The sequence below is a fragment of the Myodes glareolus genome, chromosome 16, assembly GCF_982192425.1.
Source record: "Myodes glareolus chromosome 16, mMyoGla1.1, whole genome shotgun sequence".
Classification (NCBI taxonomy): Eukaryota; Metazoa; Chordata; class Mammalia; order Rodentia; family Cricetidae; genus Myodes; species Myodes glareolus.
This window is the reverse complement of record NC_142041.1, coordinates 41,170,730-41,196,311: the sequence shown is the minus strand read 5'-3', so window position 1 is coordinate 41,196,311 and position 25,582 is coordinate 41,170,730. Positions and strand designations below refer to the sequence as shown.

The following is a 25,582-nucleotide window of genomic DNA, read 5'->3' as shown; positions in this document are numbered from 1 at the left end:
ACCCACAGAGACCAGAAAAGGGTGTGGGTTCCTTTAGAGCTGGAGTCTGGGTACTAGGAACAGAACTCAGGTCCTCCGGAAGAGCAGCAAGCCCTCAGTCTCTGGGCCATCTTGCCAGCTCCAGCACGACTAACTTTCAAATTTTGAGTTTTAGCTTAGTGGCCTGGTCATAAATAGAACTGTTTAAGTAGCCCAATAACCTAGTAAAGAAAATGGCATCACACTGATACGTATTCTAATGAAAGAAAGAAAGAAAGAAAGAGAGAAAGAGAGGAAGAGAGAAAGAAAGAAAGAAGGAAGGAAGGAAGGAAGGAAGGAAGGAAGGAAGGAAGGAAAGAAAGAAAGAAAGAAAGAAAGAAAGAAAGAATTGGAAGGAAAAGAACAGTGTTGTGCATTCAAGGGTTAAGAGAGTCGAGAAACATGAGGACAGGGGCCCTCTGGGGAGTACGGAGAAAATGAGAAGTCACCAAGTAACACTGGTATTAATGTAGTTCATGGCGGGTCACATGGTTGGGTTGGTAGGAGCCATGGTCTTGTTCCCATTTACAATTAAAGCAAAGGAGAGGCGTGCTGCTGAATGTCACTCATATGACTAGCCCTCAGAATTCCCTTCAGTCAGCAGAACTGAAGTGGTAATTGGCCCATGTCATAGAATATGGAAGGACGTCGCTCTGTGTACCTACCCTATTGATTGATCCTTTCAGCTGTCCCTGGACATTTGAGTTGCTTCCACCTCTCGGCTTTTGCAAGTGGTGTGTATTTTCACCAGTAGAGGAATTTTCCTATTGTTTTTCATTTCTGGTTGTTTTTTTACAGTCCTGCCAACTGTTCCCGAGGGTTCAATTGCTCCGCATTTTGTCAACACTTGTTACTGTCAAGAATGACTTTCCCAGTGGATTAATAATAATGGTTAATACTCCATTGTGGTTTTTGATATGCATCTTCCTAATGGTTAGAGATAAGTAATTTCCATATGTTTGTTGGGTATTTGTGTATCTTTGAAGAAATGCCAATTTGAAGTCTCTATTCATTTTAAATCATTGAGGGATATTTTGTTACTGACTTACAGGAATTATTTTCTAGTGTGAACAACCCCTTCTCAGGCGAATAATTTGCATAGATTTTGTCCCATTCCTAATATCGCCTTTCACTTTGTCAATTGTCTTTCCATGAATAATATTATTTTGTTTGGTTTTTGCTTTGGGTTTCAGGGGGAAGGTTTGAAATGGGGTTTCTTTGTATAGCCTGTCCTGAAACTCACTCTGTAGACCAGACTGGCCTCAAGTTTGCAGAGACCCGCCTGCCTCTGCCTCCTGAGTGCTGGATTAAAGGTGTGCACCATCACCGCCTACTGGGCAATGTTCTTGAGACAATCCCACCTGAATAGTTTTGCTTTCTTTTCCTGTTCTTTGATGTCGTATCCAGGCAAATCTTACCAAACTCAGAGTCCTGAAGGGTCCGTACATAAGTTTAGGAGTTTTGTGTTCAAGATATTTTGGAAGGGTTTTTAAGTAACAGAACGGTAGAGGCTGTGTATATGCAGGGAAACATGATTCTGAAGGACTAGGAATACCCACAACAAAATTCAGACAAACACCTGTTTTTCTACAAAGGAGGCTCATTATGCAAGGAATTTTGTCTAATTAAGACTATGGTGCTGAGGATAGCAAAGAGCTCAGAATTAACTCCTCATGTCTGCTAAGGATCGTAACCCTCAGACCCAAAAGTAAGGAAGACCAAGGACTAGAAAGCCTGGGTCCATGGACAATAAGAAAGCACCTGTACTCGCAATCTAGATTAGTTAAACCCCAAACTACAGAAAGTAACTAGACATGATTGTATTGCAATCTGTCGTGGTTAAAATCTTTTGAGGACTTATGAGCTCAGAATATCATTTGAAAAGCAGACATCAGAAATTTTTGTAGTGTTTTTTGTGGGTTTTTTTGTTTGTTTGTTTGTTTGTTTGGGTTTTTGTTTTGTTTTTTGTTGTTTTTTTAGGGGTGGTCTTCAAAAGACCAAAGAACCATTTCTCCAAAAGGAACATTTCTGAGCACCTGGAAAACCATATCATATACTGTAAGGTGTATGCGCATGGCTGAGCAGCGCATGCTGGAAAGCATAGGATTGAGAGACGTTAACTGTGAGGAATAAATCTTTATCCACGTGCCTCAGAAATCTAATCAAGAGTGGGAGAGGTGACCATGTAGACTACAGCAGTGACCGCAGTCCTGATTCAGGGCAAGGTTCCTGATAAGAAGACAATCCATAACTGCAGGAGGGAAGCAGAGGATGCAGACCTGGTAACATCTCAGAGGTAGAGTTTCCGGCCTAAGGTGAAGGACTCTAATGAGGGTCTCTGCCTCTCATCACCGGGGCCTCTCAACAGGTTTAGTATTTTCTGGGCAACAATCAAGTGGCTGATAGTTTGAAATGATTAGAGGGGGTGATAGGGCAAAACCAGGCCTTGAGTCAAGAGAGTTCTGGCCTAGGAAGATCATTGTGTTTCTGACTGGGGAGAAGGTCACTTAGCATCGAAATTAGATGATTTTTTTTAAATATCTTTTAAAAAAAAAATAGACCTTTGGGGGTGGTTTTTCAGATGAAACTATAAACCCTAGTGCACGTTTTACTCCTTCATTTCTAGTGAGTGGGATGCTTCTCGCTTTCATTTTACACTGCAAAGTGTAAAATGCTACTATTTTATGTCTATTTTAAGATCTGTACTTATATTGAAATCGCATTCTAAAAATTGTTCCATGAACTCCCTTGCATAATCTTTCAGAAGGGAGAGCTGCTATTTTCATTGTGTGCTGTTTGGGTAAATACGAATATATTTATATCTGGTATGACTTCTGCCTGTCATTTACTTGAGAAACATAACTGTCTTGACCTGAAAGAGAAAATAGCGGGTACCTCATATGCAAGTGGCGAGCTAAGGAGTAGAATGACCGGGTCAAAATGAAGGCTCCTCGGCCCAGGAGGTTGGCTGTTGTCGGGAAGGACATCGTTGTGTGCTTGCGGCCCTCTCAGTTCTTCCTAGCCCTGCAGGGACCAAAGGAATACAAAAGGGGATCCATAGCCTGGTGATGGCTCCAAGCCAGCCAACGCTGACAGAGCTCACTCTTGAGCTGCCTCTAGACACCAGCTTTCCCAGGCTATCTTTCTCACCTGGGCACCACACTGGTACCCTACCAAAAAAGCCCTCTATTCTTTGACATTGTCTTAGTTAATCTTCCTGCTGTGGTGATAAAATATCCCAACAGAATTAGCTCAAAGGAGGCAGGGCTTGGTTTGACTCACAGTTCAAGGGTCCCGTCCATTGTGGCAGGGAAATCATGGTAGCCAGAGCCTGAGGGTGTAGCTGGTCACGTGGCTTCTTCAGTAAAGAAGCACAGAGAGGTAAATGCTTAGACTTAGTTCCCTTTCCCTTTTTGTACATTCCTGGGCACTCAACTTATGGAATGATATTTTCCACGCTTATGGTGTGTCATTCCAACTCAACTTAACCTAATAGAATCCTCCACACACATGCCCAGAAGCCTGTTTCTTTGGTAATTCTAGATCCTATCGAGTTAATCATGTCAAACATTGTCCAGATTTTAAAGTCTGATGTTTGAGCTGAACCTGCTGGTTTCTTATAGACTCCCCAGGTAAGAAGAGGGCATTGCAACTGTGCCCCCCTAGATAACCCACCCATCCACCCACCCACCCAGGCGTCCAAACAAGCCTGTTAAACTCAGTGGGTCACAAAGAGAAAGGCATGAACATGAGAAAGGGTCTTGTTGGGAAGAAAAAGGGCTGCAGTAGAACTGAATTGAGAGGAGGACAAGAAAGGGTGATTGGGGTCGATTTTATCAAAACATACACTTGCATGAAATTGTCAAAGAATAATTCTGTAAATAAATTTTTAAGAGTTTCCTTGAGCAATGGAGAAATAGAGAAATTATCTCCAGTCTAGAGGATAGGCCCAGAATCTGAATCATGCAAATAACACCAAAGTATGAAATTCATCCGCTTTCATACCCAGTGAGGTAGCACATCCAGCTGGCCAGACATCTTTAAATAGACTTGACTACAACGGCGTCCTGTGGGAAATACAAGGAAATTTGCAATAGCGTGTTTCCACATTACACAGGGTTTCTCTTCTGCCTCATTTCAGAGATAAAGAAGTAGGAAGAGAGCTTGGCAGTTGAACTCTGCAGTCAGAAGACTTAGTTAAGTCATGTGACTTTAGTAGTCACATGACTTTAGTAGGTCCCTGCTGGCCTTTGTCTTTCTTGCCTTAAAGAAATAGATGATTAAGTCAGGAAAATTGAAAACAGTTTTTTTTTAAACAGAAGGGCTGGAAAAGAGGGAATTGGTTGCACAGGTGTTGAGAAATAAGAATAGAAAAGGAATAGTTGTTAATACAGTTATTAGTGACTTCAAAAAGCATCTACCAGGCCTACAGCTGGAGGAAATAAAAGGGAACCGTGAGCAAAGATAGGAGACTCAAGAATAAACCCAAGGAGGAGAAAACAGCTCCTTTCAGACAGTCAGCCAGTGAGCTGAGGGTCAGTCACCTCCAGAACCCACCACTGGGCATGACGGAGAGGACAGGAAACAAGGAACCCTGCTTCTCACACTCTGTTCTTCCGCTGGTGCTCCTGATGGTAGAATCCAACTTTTGTCTTAGTTATTCTTGTGTTTCTCTGAAGAGAGCATTTTAAGACTTTGCTTATAGTGTCAGAGGACAAGTCCATGACCATCGTGGCCAGGAGCATGGCAGCAGACAGGCAAGCATGCATGGTGCTATAGCAGCACATGAGAGCTCACATCCTGACCCACAAGTGAGAAGCAGAAAGGGGAGGGGGAGGCAGAGAGAAAAGCCTGAAGTGGGCTCTTGAAACCTAAAGCCCAATCCCAGTGACACACCTCCTAATCCTTCCCAAAACAGTTCTGCAATTAGGGACCAAGCGTTCAAATACATGAGCCTGTGAGAGCCATTGCTTTCAAGCCATGACATTTTGTCTAAATCACACTAGAATGATCAGAAATTTTATGAGGGTGGTTACCTTAATAAATTCCTCCTAGTAATAAGGTTAATTAGTCTAACACATACAACCTCAGTGTTCTGTGCTTGTACAGCATGATGTGTTAGAGGGGAAAATGTGGCACGGATTAACTTTAGAAAATTAAGGTTAGAAGTGACAAATAACAGCAAATGTTGGTGAGGCTGTAGAAGTGAAATCTGGTACAATCACCATGGAGATCAATATCAACACTTCTTCAAAACCTGAAAAGGCTGGGTAGTGGTGGCGCACACCTTTAATCCCAGTGGTAGGGAGGCAGAGGCAGATGAATCTCTGAGTTCAAGGCCGATTTGGTCTACATTGAGGGTTACAGGATAGCCACGGCTATTCAGAGAAACCCTGTCTTGAAAAACAAAGCAAAACCTGAAAAACTAGACCTGCCATATGACCCAGCTAGACCACTATGGTCATATTCCTGAAAGACACTGAACCCTGTTATTTTATATCCTAACGTGTGTGTGTGTGTGTGTGTGTTTGCTGCACCAGTCACAAAATGAAATGGAACCAACCTAGATGTCCATCATCAGAGGAACAGATAAAGATGTGGTATATGTACACAATGGAATGCTATACAGTCATTAAAAAAACAAAATTTTCAGGAAAATTATTATAGTGTGGTAACCCAGATTCAGAAATGCAAATACCATAAGCTAGCATCGCATATTTCGATCCTTGATTTTAATTTTTTTATGTGTGGGTACATAAGAAACTGTGAAGGGGATCGTGAGGGGGAGAAGAGTTCTTAAGAAAGTCGGGGAGAATAACAAGATAGTACTAGAACACATGTGACATACAGAAAAAAGGACCCATGTGGGAGAGGCAGGGGGAAGGGGAGTAGGAAAAGAGGATCAAGAAATACAACAGGGGCTGGAGAGATGACTCAGTAGTTCAGAACACTGACTGCTCTTCTGGAAGATCAGGCTCTGAGACCCAGCACCCATGTGGCTACGGACCATCTGTAACCTTTCCGGTGGATCAGATGCTGTCTTCTGGCCTCTATAGGCATTGCATATGTGTTGGAGCACAGACTTATTGGCAGGCAAAACACCCATATGTGTAAAATAAATAAAGTAAAATTTAAAAAGAAAGACAATGTATGAAAGTAATATAACTAAGCCCATTACTTTGAGTGCTCATCTTTAATATAAATAGATACCTTCATTTGTAGAAAAATTAATATTAATGCATTATCTTTTTGTTTTTTATGGCCATGGGTACTTATATATAGTAAGCAAATGCTCTATCACTAAACTATACCCCATCCCTGAATGCATGGTCTTAAAAGAGGGGTTTATTCTGTTTTTAAACAAATGGAAAATATTTATGACTACGTTTCATTTGCCATGCGTTTCTAGAGACTTTTTAAAGATATCTCCTTCTTTTACACATACATTTTTATTGGTCTGGTGAAGTTAGTCTCAGTTGAGTAAACTGAAAATAAGTGAAGCAAGTGTGTGGGAGCAAGCGTCAAGTCGGACATTAGTGATAAACAACTCACACCGCGAAGACAGTGGCCATGCCTCCTCGTCTCCAGGATAAGACGATCTCTGTCCTGCGGAATAGACCATCGTGCTGTGGAGATGGAAACTGAGCAGTCACCGGGGTTGCTTTATTTGACACGTGCTTTGCTAGGAAAATGCATCCTACCGGAGTGGTTGGCAGCATGTGTTTAAGAAGCCCAGAAGCATAACTGTTACTGCCATCTTCCCAGTTCCTGCAGTGGCAAAGTTCCCATGATGCACCTGAACATACAGGTTTCCATGCTTTGCAAGGTTCTAGTCAAGAGACATTGAGGGGTACACATCCTTCCTGGAGGGCCATCCCCACACCTCCGACTTCATCTGATGAGGCTTCAAATGAGCTCCCTGCCACAGCCATAGGTTTGTTTCGAACCCAACAAGGGAGCCACAATTATGTGGCTTAAATGGAGAAGGAAAATCCTAGTCCCATAAAAAAAAAATTCTTAACTCCCATTTTAAAAAATTTTTAAGGAGTGTGTGTGTGTGTCTGTGTGTGTGTGTGTGTGTGTGTGTGTGTGTGTGTGTGTGTGTGTTTCACTTGTGTGCTGCCTGTGGAGGCCAGAAGAGGATGTCAGATCTCTTAGAACAAGTTTTCCCTGGGTGGTGGTGGTGCACACCTTTAATCCCAGCACTCAGGAGGCAGAGACAGGCGGATCTCTGTGAGTTTGAGGCCAGCCTGGTTTACAGAGTGAGTGTGAGTGAGGTTTGGTTTTTTTGTTTTGTTTTGTTTTTTGGTTATTTTCAAGACAGGATTTCTCTGTGTAACAGTCCTAGCTTCCCTGGAACCAGGCTGGCCTCCAACTCAAACAGAGATCCCCTCATCTCAGCCTCCCAAGTGCTGGGATTAAAGGCATGCGCCACCACCACCCTGCCAGAGTGAGTTCCATGACAATCAGAGATCCACAGAGAAACCCTGTCTCAAAAAACAAACAAACTAGAGTTTTAAGAAGATTTGAGCTGCCTGATGCGTTTACAGCCCTTTCTTTTACACCACCACCAAGCTCCCAAATCATGACACAGAGACTTCTTATAAGTTTTGAGTGCTCGGCCTAGCTTAGGCTCATTTCTGGCTGGCTCCTTTAACTTAACCTGTTTCTCTTTATCTACCTTTTGCCTTGGGACTTTTTACTTTTCTTTCCTCCTGTATATCTTACTTTCACTGCTTCTCCTGGCTGGCTGGCGAGCAGCTGCCTGAATTCTGGCCCTGGCATCTCCCTCATTCTCTCTTTCTACTTCTTCTCTTGTTCCTCTCCCTAGCCTAGATTTCTCCTCCTATTTATTCTCTCTGCCTTCGAGCCCCACCTACCCTACCCTTTCTCTGTCTAGCTATTAGCTGTTCAGCTTTTTAATAGATCAGTCGGGTGCCTTAGACAAACAAGGTGAAACAAACACATCTTTACATAGTTAAATACACATCCTTGCCTCGTTAAACAAATGCAGCATAAACAAATGTAACACACCTTTACACAGTTAAAGTACTAGTCCACAGCATAAATAAAATGTAACACCTTTACACAGTTAAAGTAATAGTCCACAACATAAACAAGTGTAAAACACCTTTACACAGTTAAAATAATATTCTACAACAACTGTGGGTTCTGGGAGCCAAACTTGGGTCCTCTACAAGAGGAATGCTCTTAATCGCTGAGCCATCTCTCCAACCCTCCAGCCCCTATTTTAAATATACAATATTTTATTTGATAATTTAACACTTTATGCAATGTATTTTGCTGATATCCACTCCTTATTTTCACCTCCAACTTCCCCTCCACCTCTCCTAACTTCATGTCCTTTTCTGTATTTGTTTCTACTAAACTACTGAGTCCCATCAATGCTGCCCATCCAGAGATACGGAGCCCTCCACTGGAGCAACACACTAATGGCTACACCTCCAAAAAAGTAACTCCCCTTTCCCCAGCAGCAGTCAGTTGCCAGTGACTCCTAAGCTGGGGGAGGGACCTCATGACCCCTTCCCCCATCCACACTAGAATTACTACCCAGCTTAATCTTCTGTAGGTCTTGTGTAACCCCAGTTGCTGTGAGCTCATGAGTGCAGTGGCCATGTCATGACAAGAAGACAGTGTTTAACCAGCGTCCTCCCCATTGTTTGTCTGCCCCCTCTTCCATGATGATCACTGAGCCTTGGGTTGATGTAATATCTCATTGAGGGCTGAGTACTTAACACTTAGTCTCCACACAATGACCAGTTATGAATCTTTACACCAACTGCAGCTTATTACTGAAAGATGCTTCCCTGACCAGAGTTGAGAGCAGTACAAATATATGGCTCTAAACATAAATATTTAGAAGGCAGTTTGATAATCTGTCCACTTGATAAAACAACAGTAGTAGGTTCCACACACACACACACACACACACACACAGGCTTATCACCTCCCCAGCAATGAGCTTTTGACCAGGTTTACAGTACCAGACATGAAAAATTATCTCCTGTGGCGCTCACATCAAACCCAATTGGTTATCCCCACAAAAGTCATGGGACTCCCATATATAATGTGTGTGTGTGTGTGTGTGTGTGTGTTTAAAGGTCAACTGTGTTTCTTATCATAAGGTCTTCCCAGTAGCAAGATGGGTTCCTTGGAAGGTAATGAGCTCCCCATCCCTCAAATTGCACCCACCGTGTGTCCTGCTAGCTGAGTGTTTATTAGCCGGTCTTCCTTGGATTAACTACATGGAAACAGTGAGTCAGAACCCAAAGGAATTAGGGGTTAAGGGTCAAATTTCCGATAGGCCATTGTCAATGTGTTGACTCATGTCCGTGTGGGTTTGGTGGTCTGGTCTTACTACTTTCAGAACTAACACCTACAGGTTGATGTCACTGCCTCGCGTGTCCCAGTCATTGACTAAGATCAGTAGCCAGTAGGACACCAAAGCAGGAAAACATGAGTCCCTGCGCCCTTCCTGGTCTCAGTCCCACATGGAATGTTCTGTCTGCTCCTGATGTGAAGTCTAGTATCATCTGTACAGCATGTCTGTGAATTCCAGGCCAGCTATGCATAATGAAAAAAATGTTCTTCAGAGTCATCCATCCAGGATACACCAATCAAAGGCTGTTATGCCCAGTTCTTCCTAATGTTGTACTTACTCACTGTCCGTTTATCATGCCTTTGGAACATTCCTGAATGACCGGGGGCATTAGCCTAGATATGTCCACGTTCCTCACGGCAAGGGGACTGTGCTCATTAACAGCAGTGAAACGGAACTGGTTTTCTATTTCCAACCACTTCATTCCACTTTATGATCCTTGGATTTTTAAATGCAATTTTATGGGTCATTGGTGTTAGAAAGGATTTTCTGCCTCCCTCCCTTCTTACTTTTTCCCATTATCAGAGACTTACTCCTTAAGAACAAAGAGTAAATAAATAGCAATGCAGATGTAATCACAGCCTTATAGATGTACAGCTTCCCGTTGCTACCTTGGACATTGGCCATCTGATACAATGAGCGGATTTAAGTGGTCCCTCAAAATAGGCAGGTTGTGGAAGCATCTTTGGAGACGTGAAGGCTAATCTATGTGTACATTTGGACCTATTACCATTACCTGGGGTTCCTCTGCAGTGGCAGTTGTAAATGTGCACATTGTGTGACTATAACCTTGAGCCACAGCATAAACAAATAGGGACCGAACTGTGTCCTGGTATCCTGTTGAGTGTGTTCAAGGGACCTGCAGGCCACCAGTCTCTTCTCGTGTATTTGTCTGGGTTTTCAGCTCACAGCTATTTACATACCCTTGTATGGCACTTCCTTGGTTGACTTGCTTATGCTCTTACTCGGTAATTAACTTGTCATTCTTTGTATCTCTTCTGCATGTCTTTGGACAGTATATTTGTATCCTGGCAGTGAGGTTGCATTTTTCATTTTTTAAGGAACTTTCAATGGCTCTTCTTCTCCACAGTCTCACCAACGCATACTAAGTTTTACCTTTCTGATAACAGCCATTCTAAGGTAGTTCCCTGGTGTGGATTCGAATCACAGTTCCCTGATTATGAGTGATGCTGGACACTTTTCATAAATCCATGGGCTATTTGTATGTCTTCTTTTTGAAAAGTGTCTGTTTCAAGTTTTGCTCTTTTTTTAATTGAAATTTTTCTTCCTATTGAGTTTCTTATAATTTTTTTGAGACAGTCTCACTATGTAGCCCTGGCTAACGTGGAACTCCTTATGTAAACCAGGCTGACTTCAAACTCAAAAAGATCTGCCTGTCTCTGCCTCTTTGAGTGCTGAGGTTAAATGGTTGACCAACATAGCTGGCCTCGTATGGTTTTTTTTACATTTGGCTTGTAGTAAATGTAGAGTTTGCAAGTATCTTCTCTTATCTTGTTGGTTCTCTTTGCACTCTGTTATTTCCTTTGCTATGTATAGGCTTTTTAAAATTCCGATATAATCCCATTCTCTATTTTTGCTTTTATTTCTTCATACCAAAAAATGAGGCAGTATATGCTAGGTCATATCCAGAACCATCATAGTCCAGACCAATATAATGGAATTTCATGCATGCTTCCATGCTTTCTTCTAGAAGTTTTGCAGTTTGAGAGCCTACATTTAAGCATTTCATGTACTTTGGGCGGATGTTTGTGTCTGGTGAGAGACAAGGGTCTGTTTTCATTCTGTATAGTTGTACAGTTTTCCCAGCGGCATTTACAGAAGTAATTCTTCTTTCGCTATTGTGTGTTCTTAGCGCCTTTGTCAGAACAGCTGTCTGTAAATGTTTGGGTTCGTTTCCGGGCTCTCTGTTTCATTCCCCTGGTCTGGTCCTATGGAGTGCCGTGACAATGCCTCATGGGTCGCTGCAATTCATGTTGTCTTTGCAAAGGAGTAGTACCATGCTTCTTGCCTTGTTAGTTTTCTTGTAGATTTCTTTGGTTATTCTGGATTTTTTGTGGCTCCATACTGTTGCTCCAAAGCAATGTCTACTCCTCCTCCCAAAGTCTTAATGACCAACCTGAAACATGATCTCCCCCAAAGTTCACTCCAGAGAGCCCCTGTGTTTATGGCATCCTTACAGAGTGTGGAAGTAAGAGATTACTTCCATGGTTATGTGCTCTCCTTCCCCGGCTAGCTGTACCTGACAAGCCTTACCCAGTAGTGATGCCAGGCTTCCCTTAGGCCCATCTAGTCTTTGCTAACTGATAGGCTGGATATACTCTAGCCCCTCCCCCAAGCCACATGCAGCATTGCCCGTGGGAGGAAGTAGTTGAGAGTAGCTGGATACTCAGTCAGGCAAGGATCTCCTTGCTGTGCTAAGGTATAAACCACCAACAGCTCAGCTGAGATGAATTTTCGCAAGGGAACACAGCTGAATACGCCAAGATGGCAGTTGCTTGGCACAGAGGACAGCAACTCACAGCACATTGTAAAAGAAAAACTAATAATAATTAAGAGGCAGAGCCAGATTTGAAAAAGCCGTCTACTACTATAGGAACGCCATAAAATATATCAATATACATCTATTAAAAGTTTAAATGGAGTTGGGCGGTGGTGGCGCATGCCTTTAATCCCAGCACTCAGGATGCAGAATCAGGCAGATCTCTGTGAGTTTGAGGCCAGCCTGGTCTACAAGAGCTAGTTCCAGGACAGGTTCCAAAGCTATAGAGGGGGAAAAAAAGGTTTAAATGGAGTTACCCTATGTTCTAGTTAGGTTTCTATTGCTGTGATTTAAAAAAAAAGAAAGAAGGAAAGAAAGGAAGGAAGGAAGGAAGGAAGGAAGGAAGGAAGGAAGGAAGGAAGATTAAAAAAAATGCCTGACCAAAAGCAACTTGGGAGCGAAAACTGTTTATTTCACTTTAAAACTTACAGTCTGTTATGCAGGGATAGGACAGGAACTAAAGTAGAGATCATGGTGAAATGCTTGTTCATCTTGCTTTCTTATACTGCTAGGGACCAGCTTCCCAGGGGTGGTACCACCCACAGCAGTCAAGAAAATTCTTCACAGACCTGCTTGCAGGCTAAACTGATAGAGGCATTTCTTTAATTGATATTCCAACTTACGTCAGGTTGGCAGAGGACCAACCAGAACACCCTATACCAGGAGAGCAATGCTCCCAACTAGATACCACATGCTGTGATGAGTTACTATTTTCAAGATTTTGGCCAATGAGGTCTCATAGATCCCCCAAACATTAATGGCTATTGTTATTGCTCTTGATTGCCACCCATACTAATGACACCACTTCCATGGAAGTTTGGCCACTACCGGCTAGCCTTCACGGTGGTGGGAGATGCTGTGTACACTGCCAGAAGAAAAAGGTTGCATTGGATCGTCGGTTTGCTTGGATAATATGAATGTTTTAACAGTGTTAACTCTTCGAGGCCACTCATACACAATACCCTTCTGTCTGTCTGTCTCCAATTTCATCAGTGTTTTATAGTTTTCACTGTAGAGATCTTTTACCTCATTGGTTAGATTTATATCTAAGTGTTTTGTGTAGTTATTGTAAATGGGATTTCTGTTGAAGTCTATAGAAATGCTGCTGGCTTTTTTTATGTTGATTTTTGTATTTAATTACTTTTAGCTCATGATCATAACTTGTAAGAATCTGCAGAGTTGCCTACTTTTAAAAATCATGTCATCTGAAAATAGTAACAATTTAATTTCTCCCTCTCTTGCCCTTTGTTTAATTCCTCCACACATATAAGATTTCCTCTAGACATGTCTTATTCCAAATCAGTGTGTTTCTGATGGTTGAATTCCTTTGAACTTATTATCTGGTTGATTATTTTTATTTGGAATTTTAGTAAGTCCTTCAACAATATCAACATTTAAAATCCCAGTCAGTGTGCCCCTGAATATTCTTCTTTCCCTGAAGAATGAGCCCTGGAGAACCCAGGACATTTCCCCTCTCTGGCTGCAAGAGTTGAGAGGACAGAATGCATGGCGTCTTCTGCAGTAGAGGCGGGTCTTTTAATGAGTTTGGACTCTGCATGCTGCAAGAAGTCAGAGATTACAGAAGTCACCCAATCAGCTTACTACTCCATCTCCCTCGGTGTCGTTGTTCCCCCCGCCCCCTGAAACCTGTGACCACTGTAGCTTCAGCAAGCACCCATGACGGCTGCTCTGTTTAATGTGTTCACACGCTCTGTAGCTCTGTCTGCCTCTCCCCTGGGTCAGCGGCAGGGTCAGTAAGGATCTACAGGATACCACATAGTATATGCAGGGTAAGGAAGCCTACCGCAACCCCCTGCATTTAGATGCTTCTATCTTTAAAAAAAAAATCAGTTACCACAAGCAACATATTTTTAATTGTCTAAGTCATTGTGTGTGTGCCTGTACATATATGTGTCTGTAGAGGCTATGTATAAGTACCACGTCTTCGATCTGTAAAATACACTGGAGACACAGCAAATGCATTAGGCATAGCCACAGGAGATTTTAGACAGCTTCATAGCAACACTGCTGCCAATAATTAGGGAAGGGATAGCCATTGTCCTTTGCTGCTTGGAGGCTACAACCATTGAAATGACAGCCAGGTTGTGTAGATCTATATAATACCCTAACTCTTTCTGAACCAGGAGTTAATTTCTTCTTGACAGTTGTCATCATCTTTGGGTTGTTTTTTTGTTTTGTTTTGTTTTGTTTTTTTATAAGATCAGGTATGACATAATGATTGAAAATTCCAAGTAGGGGAGCTGGAGAGATGGCTCAGAGATTAAGAGCACTGGCTATTCTTCCAGAGGTCCCGAGTTCAATTCCCGGCAGCCACGTGGCAGCTCACAGCCATTATAATGAGATCTGGTGCCTTCTTCTGGCACTCAGGCATACATACAGGCAGAACACTGTATATATAATAAGTAAATGAATCAAAAAGAAAAGAAGGAAGGAAGGAAAAAATCCCAAAGTAGGGCTGGGCATAGTGGTGAACATCTTTAATCCTAGCACTTGAGAGATAGAGGCAGGCAGATCTCTGTGAATTTGAGGACTCTCTGGTCTAGATTGGTGAGTTCCAGGACACCCAGATGTACATAGTGAGACCCTGTCTTGAGAAGAAAAAAAAAGAAGAAGAAGCAGGAGGAGGAGAACTATCCCAAGTAGAAACTGTGGAGAGGAGGGATTTTCCCTGTTTCTCTTAACATTGTAAGGAGAAACTGTTTTTAAAACTCCATAGACTGCGGTTTTGACAGGGCCACCCTGCCATTTTTGTGGTTGACAAGACAATGTTAATGCTTTCCTTGGCTTCAAGAAGAGTCACAGCTCCCCCTCTTGTGTACACTGGCTCTCGACAGGACTGACGGGGACAGAAATGAATAGGCTTCCCATTGTTCTGTGCGTTTTCACCAGGACATTTCATCAGTGTAAACAGTGAGCCCTTTGTCATCTTACTTCGCCACTTGACCCTGGTGACTCTGTTCTGCTCGTGCCGTGAAGTACAGAGGTGGCAGGCACGGGACAGGCACTAATTATTGGACGCAGAAGCATTGCTGACCCAGGACGAGATTAACTGCTCCTTTGCGGTTTTTATTCCAGGGCATTAGCACTGTCTGGTTATCTTGCTTTGGTTGAGAAATCCAGGACAATAGCCGTGCTGATGGTAACGCTGGCGATTTCCCTGTTTGTTTTGCAGGTCACGGCCAGGGGCTTTGGGCCACTGCTCCAGTTTGCCTACACTGCCAAGCTGTTACTCAGCAGAGAGAACATCCGCGAGGTCATCCGCTGTGCCGAGTTCCTGCGCATGCACAATCTGGAGGACTCCTGCTTCAGCTTCCTGCAGACACAGCTCCTGAACAGCGAGGATGGCCTGTTTGTGTGCCGGAAGGACAGCGCGTGCCAGCGCCCCCAAGAGGACCATGGGAACTCTGCAGGAGAAGAGGAGGAGGAGGAAGAGACGATGGACTCAGAGACCGCGAAGATGGCTTGCCCCACCGACCCCATCAGCTTTGAGGCCGCTGCCATCCCAGTAGCAGAGAAGGAAGCCTTGCTCCCTGAGTCTGAGGTACCCACAGACACCAAGGAAAACTCAGAAAAGGATGCGTTGACACAGTACCCTAGATACAAGAAGTACCAGCTTGCATGTACCAAGAATGTCTACAGTGCGTCCTCACACAGTACCTCAGGGTTTGCAAACACATTCAATGAAGACAGCTCCGGCAATAGCCTCAAAGCGGGGCTCTCCAGGGGACAGATTAAGAGTGAGCCACCCAGTGAAGAGACCGAGGAGGAGAGCGTCACACTCTGCCTGTCTGGAGATGAAACTGACATCAAAGACAGACCGGGGGATGTTGAGATGGACCGGAAACAGCCCAGCCCTACCCCTACCCCCAATACCCCTACCGGAGCCACCTGCCTGGACAGATCCAGGAGTGTGGCCTCACCGTCCTGTCTACGGTCTCTGTTCAGTATAGCAAAAGGTGTGGAGTCGTCTGGCCTGCCCGGTACATCTCAGCAGCACTTTGTCAGGAGTTCGGCGTGCCCTTTTAACAAGGGGATCTCTCAGGGTGACCTTAAAACTGACTATACCCCTTTCACAGGGAATTACGGACAGCCCCACGTGGGCCAGAAGGATGTGTCCAACTTCACGATGGGGTCGCCACTCAGGGGGCCAGGGCCGGAGGTTCTCTGTAAACAGGAGGGAGAGCTGGACCGGAGGAGTGTCATCTTCTCCTCGAGCACGTGTGACCAAGTGAGCACTCCAGTGCATTCGTATTCTGGGGTGAGCAATTTGGACAAAGACCTCTCCGAGCCGGTGCCAAAAAGTCTATGGGTAGGGACTGGCCAGTCCCTCCCCAGCTCACAGGCCTATTCCCACAGTGGACTGATGGCTGACCACTTGCCAGGCAGGATACGGCCCAACACCAGCTGCCCGGTGCCAATCAAAGTCTGTCCTCGCTCACCTCCACTAGAGACCAGAACCAGGACCTCCAGCTCCTGCTCCTCCTATTCCTATGCAGAGGATGGGAGCGGGGGCTCCCCCTGCAGCCTCCCTCTCTGTGAGTTCTCCTCCTCACCCTGTTCCCAGGGAGCCAGATTCCTTGCCACAGAACATCAGGAACCGGGCCTGATGGGAGATGGAATGTACAACCAAGTCCGACCCCAAATTAAATGTGAGCAGTCTTACGGAACCAATTCCAGTGACGAATCTGGATCATTCTCAGAAGCAGACAGTGAGTCGTGTCCTGTGCAGGACAGGGGCCAGGAGGTAGGGAATCCACCTGAGTTCAAACGTTTGACCTGCTGTCTCGGTCCTTGACCTGAATTGTTCCTCTCAAGCATCATTCTCAGACTGTTCGTATGTGTTGTCTTGGTTAGGGTTGCTATTACTGTGATGGAACACCATGACCAAAACACAAGTTGGGGAGGAAAGGGTTTATTTGGCTTACATTTCCATATCATTGTTCATCATCAAAGGAGACCAGGACAGGGCAGGATCCTGGAGGCAGGAGCTGATGCAGAGGCCACGGAGGGTCTTACCGGCTCACTCCTCCCCAAGGCGCTCTCAGCCTGCTTTCTTATAGAACCGAGGACCACCAACCCAGGGATGACCCTACCCACAATGGGCTGGGCCCTCCCTCATCAGTAACTAATTAAGAAAATGCCTTACACCCAGATCTTACGAAGGCATTTTCTCAATTAAGATTCCCTCCTTCCACATAACTAATTTGCGTGTCAGGTTGACGTAAGTCCCACCAGCACACATGTCAAGTTTAAAGGTGACAGTCAATGGTCTGGTAGCAGGAAGTGGACTGTCCCTTCCTTCCTTGGAAGCACAATGGCGCAGGGTGATTCCAAATTGCTCCCTTCGATCTTAGAAAGCTCTCTATGTCTAACCTGGATTCCAGGGCTCAGTGAGCAGAGGCAAACTGAATGCAGCACATGTAAGTGTGTTGGGGGGGTGCTTTCAGCCTCCCCCCTTTCTCCTCCCCTATCTTCTACCTACTTTGGAAGGATGCCCTCAGGTTTGCTCTTCACCCCTTCATTACGAAGGGCAGTGTATAAGCTCCTTCAACGTGATGAACTGGAGCTGAATAGAGCCTGCCAAACCGGTGCTCTCCCTGCACTTTATAAGTATTCCTTGTCAACAAGACACAGGGTGGCTCTGTCTCTATCACAGCGCTTATGACAGAAGCCTTATCATCCATCCTAGACACGGGATCCCTGCCGAAGTACCCTCGTCAACACGCACAGCTGTGTCAGGGCTCGCTTCCTGAAAGAAGACATTCATTTAGTAGATAGTGTCTCTGTCCAGCCTGAAAGCATTGGGCTTTGTCGATAAAAAGCATATAAAGACTTCATCTGTGGGTCACTGTCTCTGGGAGCAGGAGTGGGGACAGTCCTGGCTACATCATAAGCAAGACTCACATAACTATGAGAAAGAAGAGTGGGTGTCCCAGAGGTCCCCAGTTCCCTAGTAATTTGAATGTTGCCTAGACAGATCTAAGCATGTCTAGGTCGTGACCTGGTATCTACTGCACTGCCTTGCTGATTGACAGAGAACCACCCAGAGACTGCCGCTGTGGCTCACACCTGTCTCGGCAGCAGAAGTGAGCAAACCCAGTGACAGGTCTTGCCCCTGTGTCTGAAGAACACAGAAAGACGTGTGGGTTGGGGCTGTGACTCCGTGGCAGGGTGCTTGCCTGCCTTGGCCTGGTCTTGGATTCAGTCCCTGGGGGGAAAAAAATGAAAGAAAGAAGGAAAGAGAGAGGAAGGACAGGAAGGGAGGGAGCTGCCAGTGAGGCCAGTGTGCTCAGTACTTACCTGCTTTTCGGCAGCGTTTCTTGTTCAGCAGAGGTTAGCTCTGCCAGACAGCAGGAATGTGTGAGAGGTGAGGTGAGGTGCGGAGCGGCGTGTGGTTGATTCAGCATCTGCAGAGCCGCCGGGCAGAAAGCACGTGACAGGAGCTCTAACTTCAGGCGTGTTTTGAAGATGGACTCCAAAGCTGCCTAGAGCTAGCTGCAGACACACCCTGGCTTCACTTCCTCTTCTTTGCTAACCTGCCTGGTCCCAGCTTTCCTGTTAGTGTCTGGCAGAAATAGAGAAAGACAGAAAACCACTGAAAATGATTTAAACAATAGAAATTATAAAGACACTCTGAATGGGCGGCCTTTCTGTCCGTATCTTCTCCCGTGGAGTTTGGGCTAGGGTTACCGTCAATGCATGACATGCAGCCCTGTTCCTAACCTTAAGAAGAGTGAGGCTTCCGAAAACCAAGAGTCGGTTGTGTTCTCTCCTTTTGCCTTCTTTCCTCTGACAGCTTTTGTGAGGTTTGCTTTTTGCCCCGGAACTGTTTCAAGTGTGCTTCGTGAAGAAAGCTCGTCACGGAGTCACTTCCATCCCACAGCTGATCTTCCCAACAACTGGCAGAGTGAGGACAGATGCTTCTGAGCCTTTGTTGTCTTTTGAAGACCCTACACTTAGCCCAGGAAGTCGTGTTTCTTAGGAACTATCAGTTTCAGATACCCAACATATGCCAGCTGGGTAGTGGTGGCGCATGTCTTTAATCCCAATATTCTGGAAGCAAAGGCCAGTGGATCTCTGTGAGTCCAAGGCCAGACTTGTCTACAACGTGAGTTCCAGGATAGCCAGGATTACACAGTGAAACTCTATCTCAGAGGAAAACAAAAACAAAAAACAAAGCAGATAGCCAATGCCATCCATAGAACACTTTTTCTTCTCTGTTGGACCACGTCAGTGTCCACCATAGAACTGAAAACCATGACACAGGGGGAGAAATCATTCAACCCATGAAGCAGCCACAGACGGAACGAGTCTCCCCTTAAAATACCCTTGCATTTAATTTTTATTTTTACTTTTCAAAACAAACCTGTTAAGCATTCATAAGCAGTGAAGGACATGTTTGCCAAAACTCCCTGCCGTTTCATGAGTCACACGCCAACCCTCTCGGTAGCTTGTGCTGGGCAGGAGGATGCAAGCAAAGCTGAGGTTTTTCCCCAGTGGAGGAAGTTATTTCCCAGAACCACCCAGGCCGTCGGCATGATGGCCCCCCTGGGAGTTAGTGACTTACTTCAGGAGTGACTTGGCATGGGTAGAAGTTCTGCCCCCAAATACACCGCATTCCCATGAGCTTTAACTTGTTTTCTTGAACTGATCCATAAAATACAATAGTATCTATCTTGGATTCTGCCCAGATTGCTTTTAGATAGGGTTTGGGTGTTTTCTTCCAAGTGAACCACAAGACACAAGCGAGTCTGAAATAAAACCTGGGGCTCCTTTCTCAACGGGCCACCTGCGTAGATAGCCCTGCAGCATCTCTCCATCTTCTGAGCCAAAATGCTGGACCAAAAGAAAAACATTAACCTGCCTTACTTTCTGTAAAATCTATCACTGTGTTAAATAACTCTCCTAGGGCATAAAGCACAGAGCTTTTCCCATCCTTTTTCACCCTTCCCTAGCTTTGAAAAAGCATCAGTTATTGGGTTGGAGAGTTGACTCAGCAGTTACAAGTACTGACTGCTCTTTCAGAGGACCCAGGTTCAATTCCCAGTGCCCACCCACATGGCGGCTCACAGCCTTCTTCTGTAGCTCTGGCCTCTGCAGGTACTGCATATTCATGGTGCACTGACCAGACATACATGTAGGCAAAATACCTATGCACATAAATCTTAGATTTTTAAATAAAATACAATTTCCATACCATAAAATTCACCCTAGTAGAATGAAAATCTCAGTGGTTTTAGTATTTTCGCAGTGTTCTGCAGCCATCCCCAGTTTGTGTCCTAGCACAGTTTCTCCACCCAGGAATAATACAGTCCCCCAGTAGCAGGTCTTCCTCATGGCTCCTTTCCCTCCACCCCAGATGACCACCAGTCCACCCCTGTCCTGTATAAATGGTATTTGGCTTTCTTCACTTAGGATAGATAGCATTTTCAAAGTTTGTCTCTTCCGTAGATAGACCCACACACCTGGTGTGTTATATATCAGAGCTCCACCCTTCTAATTGCTGATACATTTTGTTAGGCCATACCACATTTTATTGATCCATCATTGCTTGAGGGAGTTTTGGTTGGTTCTGCTTCCTGGGTATATTTTTTGGAATGGTGCTGTGAGCATTTGCATGCCAGGTTTTTGTAGACAGGCTTCCAGTCCCTTTGTTACCTGTCTCTAAGTGGAATTGTTGGATAATGTGATGACTCTCTCTGTGGTCTTTTGAGGAACTACACAGCCGTTTCCACGGCAACTGTACATTTTTTTTTCACCACCACCTTCCAATCAGGCTAGGAGGCATCCAGTTTCTCCTCTCTCTGCCAACACTTATTCTTCTCTGTGTGCCCATCTAATGGATAGCACATGGCATCTCCCTATGTTTACCAGTCTGCTTTAGGTTTTGAAAGCTGTACAAAAGGCACAGCCCTCTTCCAAGTGTCAGTGCCCTGGTAAGTTCCCGAAGCCTTTCTAAGTGATTGTGGTTTTAGTGATGAAACACCGGGAAGATGGTTTATTTCCATATCCAAAGGTCCTGCTTAGCTGGGCTTGGTTTACTGACATGCTTCATTTGGAGAGGAAAAAAAAGCATATGATAGTAGCTGGGCATAGTGGCAAATGCCTTGTAATCCCAGCATTTAGGAGGTGGAGGCAGGAGGGTCACAAGTTTGAGGCCAGCCTGAACTACGAGGCCCTGTATTAAACAAAACAAAATGAAAAGGGAGGGATGTGTTGAGGGAGGGGAGCCACCATTGAAATAGTACAGAAAAGCCGTGTCTAATTCTTCTCACCGAATTACTGAGTTGGATATTCTGTTTATTTTCATTTCTTTCTTTCTTTGATAATTTTAAAACCGTTATTCTATTATTCTTTGACAATTTCATAGACATATATACTTGTCTATATCTTTCTTCCTTCCTTCCTTTCTTTTTTTCTTTTTGAGACAGGGTCTCTCTATGTAGCTCCAACTGTCCTAGAATTTAGTCTATAGACCAGACTGCCTCTAACTCACAGAGACCTGCCTCTGTCTCCCAAGTTTAAAGGTTTATCCCACCATACCCAGCTTATTTTGGTCATTTTTAATCCCACTTATTCTCTCTCATCCCTTCCTGCCCCCGATGAGCCCCTCCTTCCCAGTTAACTTGATAACTTTCTGTGTAAGATTTTTACAGTCATCCCGGTGGTTCATTTCTGCCAAGCGTCTGTGATTGATCTTCTTAATAAAAAGAAGACTTTGAATGGCAGCCTAGAGGTCAGCTGTGTTCATAGTCAAAACGGTAATTTTATGTTGTCTAGAACATTCTCAGTGTTTGGAATTCCTCATGTTACATGCCTGGAAACCATATAACAAGGAAAGATGGGTCTTAGCTCACCCACAAAGCAATTCCTTTCTCTGTCTGTTATCTCGTGTTATTCTTCGCAGCCGTTCCAATGAGACAAGTATTATCTCGGGCTCACAGAACCTCAAGAGATTCAGGACAGAGAGACTGAGTTACCTGGGACCACGGCGCTAGTAGTCTTTGTAGTCTGAGTGCATCCCTGGTGTCTGGAAACACGGAGTAGAAGGGTGATGCAGGAGTCATCTCTTGGTCTTGGAGAGCCCATATATTATCATGGCCTCTAAGGTGCCTGCTCAGTCCGGCACTGTGTGCCTATGGCTTCAACTCATATCCTGTAAGAGCCAATAAGGAAAGCAGGAAAGCTTCACGGTTCATTCTTCTGTTTCTCCACCATCCTCCTCCAATATCCTTTAGCCAGCAAACTGAACGCAGCAGGCCAGTAGAATGTGTGTTCATAGACTTGGTGAAGCACGATAGAGGGTCGCATTCCCAGTTCCGTGAAAACTGTACAGAGCGAACATTGCAGAGAAATCCATCAAGACAAGATAGGCATTGTTTCAGAGTGGGAACTTTTCTTCTTTTGTCTCATAATTGAATTCTGCATAGGAAGAGGTGTTTTTGATTATATTTTTAATGGAGATGGGAAGGGTAACTTAAGCCCCAGGATGTGGGCAGTTGTTAGCAAGTAGTTTTCTGATGGATGAAAAGGAAACACGGCCTCCCAGGTCTGCCTGCAGCTTGTCCAACCTCCCTGGTCCAGGCTTTCTATCTGGCCATGCAGATGTGCTGAGAAGGCAGGTTTAGGTTTCATGCATCCTTCAGCAGGTCCTCTGCCCTTTGCTGTCTCTAGATCAGAGGTCCCTGGTTACGCTGCAGGAACCATTTCACAGACTGCTAAAGAGCTGGGACTCCCACAAAGTCTAACCTCCCTTGGGCATGTTTTGTTGGGCAGTATAAGTCCCATCCTGGAAAATGACCTCTAATCCTGCACTCCCTGTGAGTTCCAGAGGTTTGAGAAGAGTCAGCACTTTGGTACAAGATTGGGTACAACCAACAGGAACGTACTGTGCAAACCACAGCCCTGGCCTGTGGTGCCCTCTTTGGCCCTTGGTCTGCTGACTCAGTGGCTATTCCTGAATCTCTGAGCCTTAACTGAGAACCAAAGTAATTAGTTGACAGCTAAAGAGAAGCGTCACCGGCAAACCCGCAGGCCCGTCTGCTACGCAGTCTCCCAACCCAGAGTCCGCTGAGTGAGAGCCCGCAGAATGTTTCTTTGCGTCCTGTTGTCTGTTCTGTGCTATCTCTGGGGACCCAGAGAGTAAACACCTCTGATGAGAAGTGCAGTCTGGAAGGATGTGTTGTGCAGGAGCAGTGACTCAAACAGCAAGCCCTACGAGCTTTCTGCGTGGGCTGCTGTATTAAGCTTCTGGAGGAAAGAGAAGCCTCTTTGGCCTTCTCTGTGCTTTTCAAGTGTGCAAGGCCCTGCCACAATACCCGGCGTCCAGCCCTGGGCGGGGGAACATGTGCGTTCACAAAAGCCTGTGAGAACTCTCCTAGTCGAAGGCCTGGGGCTGCTCCTCATCTCCAGGCGTGCCCATTGGCTTAGGAACACAAAGGGGATGTGATAAATCCTCTCTGCCCCTTGGGGAGCACAGCAGGTGCTCCCACCTATAGTCCCTGTAAGTTCTTCCTTTCCGTATGGCTAGCAAATCTAAAAACACAAACCCACCAAAATAATGAGGTTCCCTCTCCCCTGGTAGGAAAGAAAGCCTGAGGTTGACTCTTTCCTTCGCCCCCTGACCCACTTTAAAGAGCAGCTGGATTGCAAAAGCCCTGATGAAATTTTCTGTGGGGTTTGCATTCGCTGCCAGGACTTTGACACTGCCTTTGTTGATTTTTCCCTTTCTCCTGCCAACCCTCCATCCTATCTACCTGTGTTGTGTTTGCTGTCTAGATCATTTTAAATACAACAGTGTTTGGTGTGGAAGCCCTTTTGACTCTCCTTGTGATTTGCACTGTTGGCATGTTTTCTTTTGGAAAATAAGTCAATGTGATCTGGAACTGAAGTAGGGTGACTCAGCTGTCAGCGGAAGTAGGAGTCCCATGAGCCCTAAGAGTGCACACGGCCTCTGTGATGCCCAAATTCAGTGCCTCTAATAGTTGACCTCTGTGCTGTTGAGGAACCATCTAGGATCTGAGTATCTCTTTACAGTTATCAGAAGGGAAATTGCCAGTCTTCCCTATCAGTATCAGCCTTATAGAAACACAGCCCCACAAACAAAGGCCTTTCCGAGCCCCTGAAAAGGAACTGTTTGTCCTGACTGCTTGTGTTTGGCATTCAGAGCAGGGCTGGGACCACAGTGATGTAATTATTCCCCTATAGTTTCCTGTTCTTGGGCTGAAGTTTTGCAGGTGTCATGGGACTCACATTCACCATGTGAGGTTCAAATCAGAGCATCCTCTGGGAGCCTTCCACAAATGCCACATGGAATAAGCTCACAGCTAGGAAGTAACCCAAAAAAGCATGTTCCCCCGAGCACAAGAAAGGCAAATGATTCTTTAATGGGCTTTGCTTGCCTTTGTGCGTGGTGATCACCTGGGCACAAAGGCCAGGACTGCTGGGCCGCGTGTCTGTGTGACACAATTGTATTCCTGGGTTTAAGCTAGAAGAGCCACGTCCTTGGCCTCTTAGAGATCCCAGATTCAACACTGCACTGTCTGAAGACTAACAAATAAGGCTGCTTTCTTCGCTAGAATATTTTGAGCGAAGAAACCCAGTCCCATTATGCTTTTTCTAGGGACTCTTTTTCCTGAGAGCTGTATGAGGTTAATGGCTGCCCCTGCGCACGCCTCTTATGAGGGCTCATCTGAATTGTGATTTAATAGAACAAATAAATGTGCTTTGGATTTAAAATTTTTATCAGTATATTTTTTCATTAGCAACTTATATAAACTGCAGGTTGTAAATATTTTAGTATGGGGATAAATAACATGTTTTTGGAATTAAATTCACCTGTTTTGTTTTATTTTTACTTCATTTAATATGACTGCTGTCAATTTTGGTTTGGGGGGGTTTGGGGTTGGGGGGGTTGTTTGTTTTGTTTTGTTTTGTTTTGTTTTATTTTGTTTTTGACAGGGGTAAGTGTTGGTTTGGGTTTTCCCAAATTCACAAAGATCCTCCTGCTTCAGCCTCTACCTCTCAACTGCTGAGAGGTGTGACCCACTATGCTAAATTAGCCTTCCTGACAGATAGTGTTAGTTAGCCTAACTCATAACATTTAGGCTTATAGTGCCACCTGCTGGCCCAGTCAAAAGCAAAATTTGAATGTAAGAAAAAGTAACCTGAACCAGGTGGTGGTGGCGCACGCCTTTAATCCCAGCACTCAGGAGGCAGAGGCAGGTGGATCTCTGTGTGTTTGAGCCCAGCCTGGTCTACAAGAGCGAGTTCCAGAACAGGCTACAGAGGAAGCCTGTCTTGAAGACAAAAAGTAACCTGAGCTGGTGTAGTGGCCCAGGCTGGCCTCTAACTCCACGTGCAGACAAGGATGCCCTTGCGGTCCTGGTCCTCCAGCCTCCACCTCCTGGGATTACTGAGATTGCAGTTTTCCAGGAGCTGCAGAAACATAAATGATTGAGGAAGCCCCCAAACCGTCAGCGCCACCTCAGCAAGGGCAGGAATAAACTCTTAGATGTTGCAGACCTGAGCCCCAAACCCTGTGGTCCTGATGAGGCTCTAGGGATGGGGAACCTGGGTTTGTG

At 45.0% G+C, this 25,582-nt stretch overlaps 1 protein-coding gene and 1 long non-coding RNA gene across 6 annotated transcripts in view; one reads left to right on the top strand and one right to left on the bottom strand.

Annotated features, from left to right (window-relative positions):
- Bach2 (BACH transcriptional regulator 2) overlaps positions 1-25,582 on the top strand; it is a 337,533-nt gene that overhangs the window by 300,514 nt on the left and 11,437 nt on the right. For all 5 annotated transcript variants that reach the window (XM_087897211.1, XM_087897212.1, XM_085677270.2 and 2 more), the window contains one exon: positions 15,172-16,743. In XM_087897211.1, the coding sequence (XP_087753337.1) occupies positions 15,172-16,743 (1,572 nt within the window). The remainder of the gene's footprint in view (positions 1-15,171; positions 16,744-25,582) is intronic.
- On the bottom strand, positions 13,830-22,833 carry LOC125390774 (uncharacterized). Its single transcript, XR_007228868.3, has 3 exons — positions 21,980-22,833; positions 18,300-18,564; positions 13,830-15,403 (listed from the first exon to the last, which is right to left on the bottom strand). It is a non-coding gene; the product is annotated as an uncharacterized LOC125390774 (long non-coding RNA).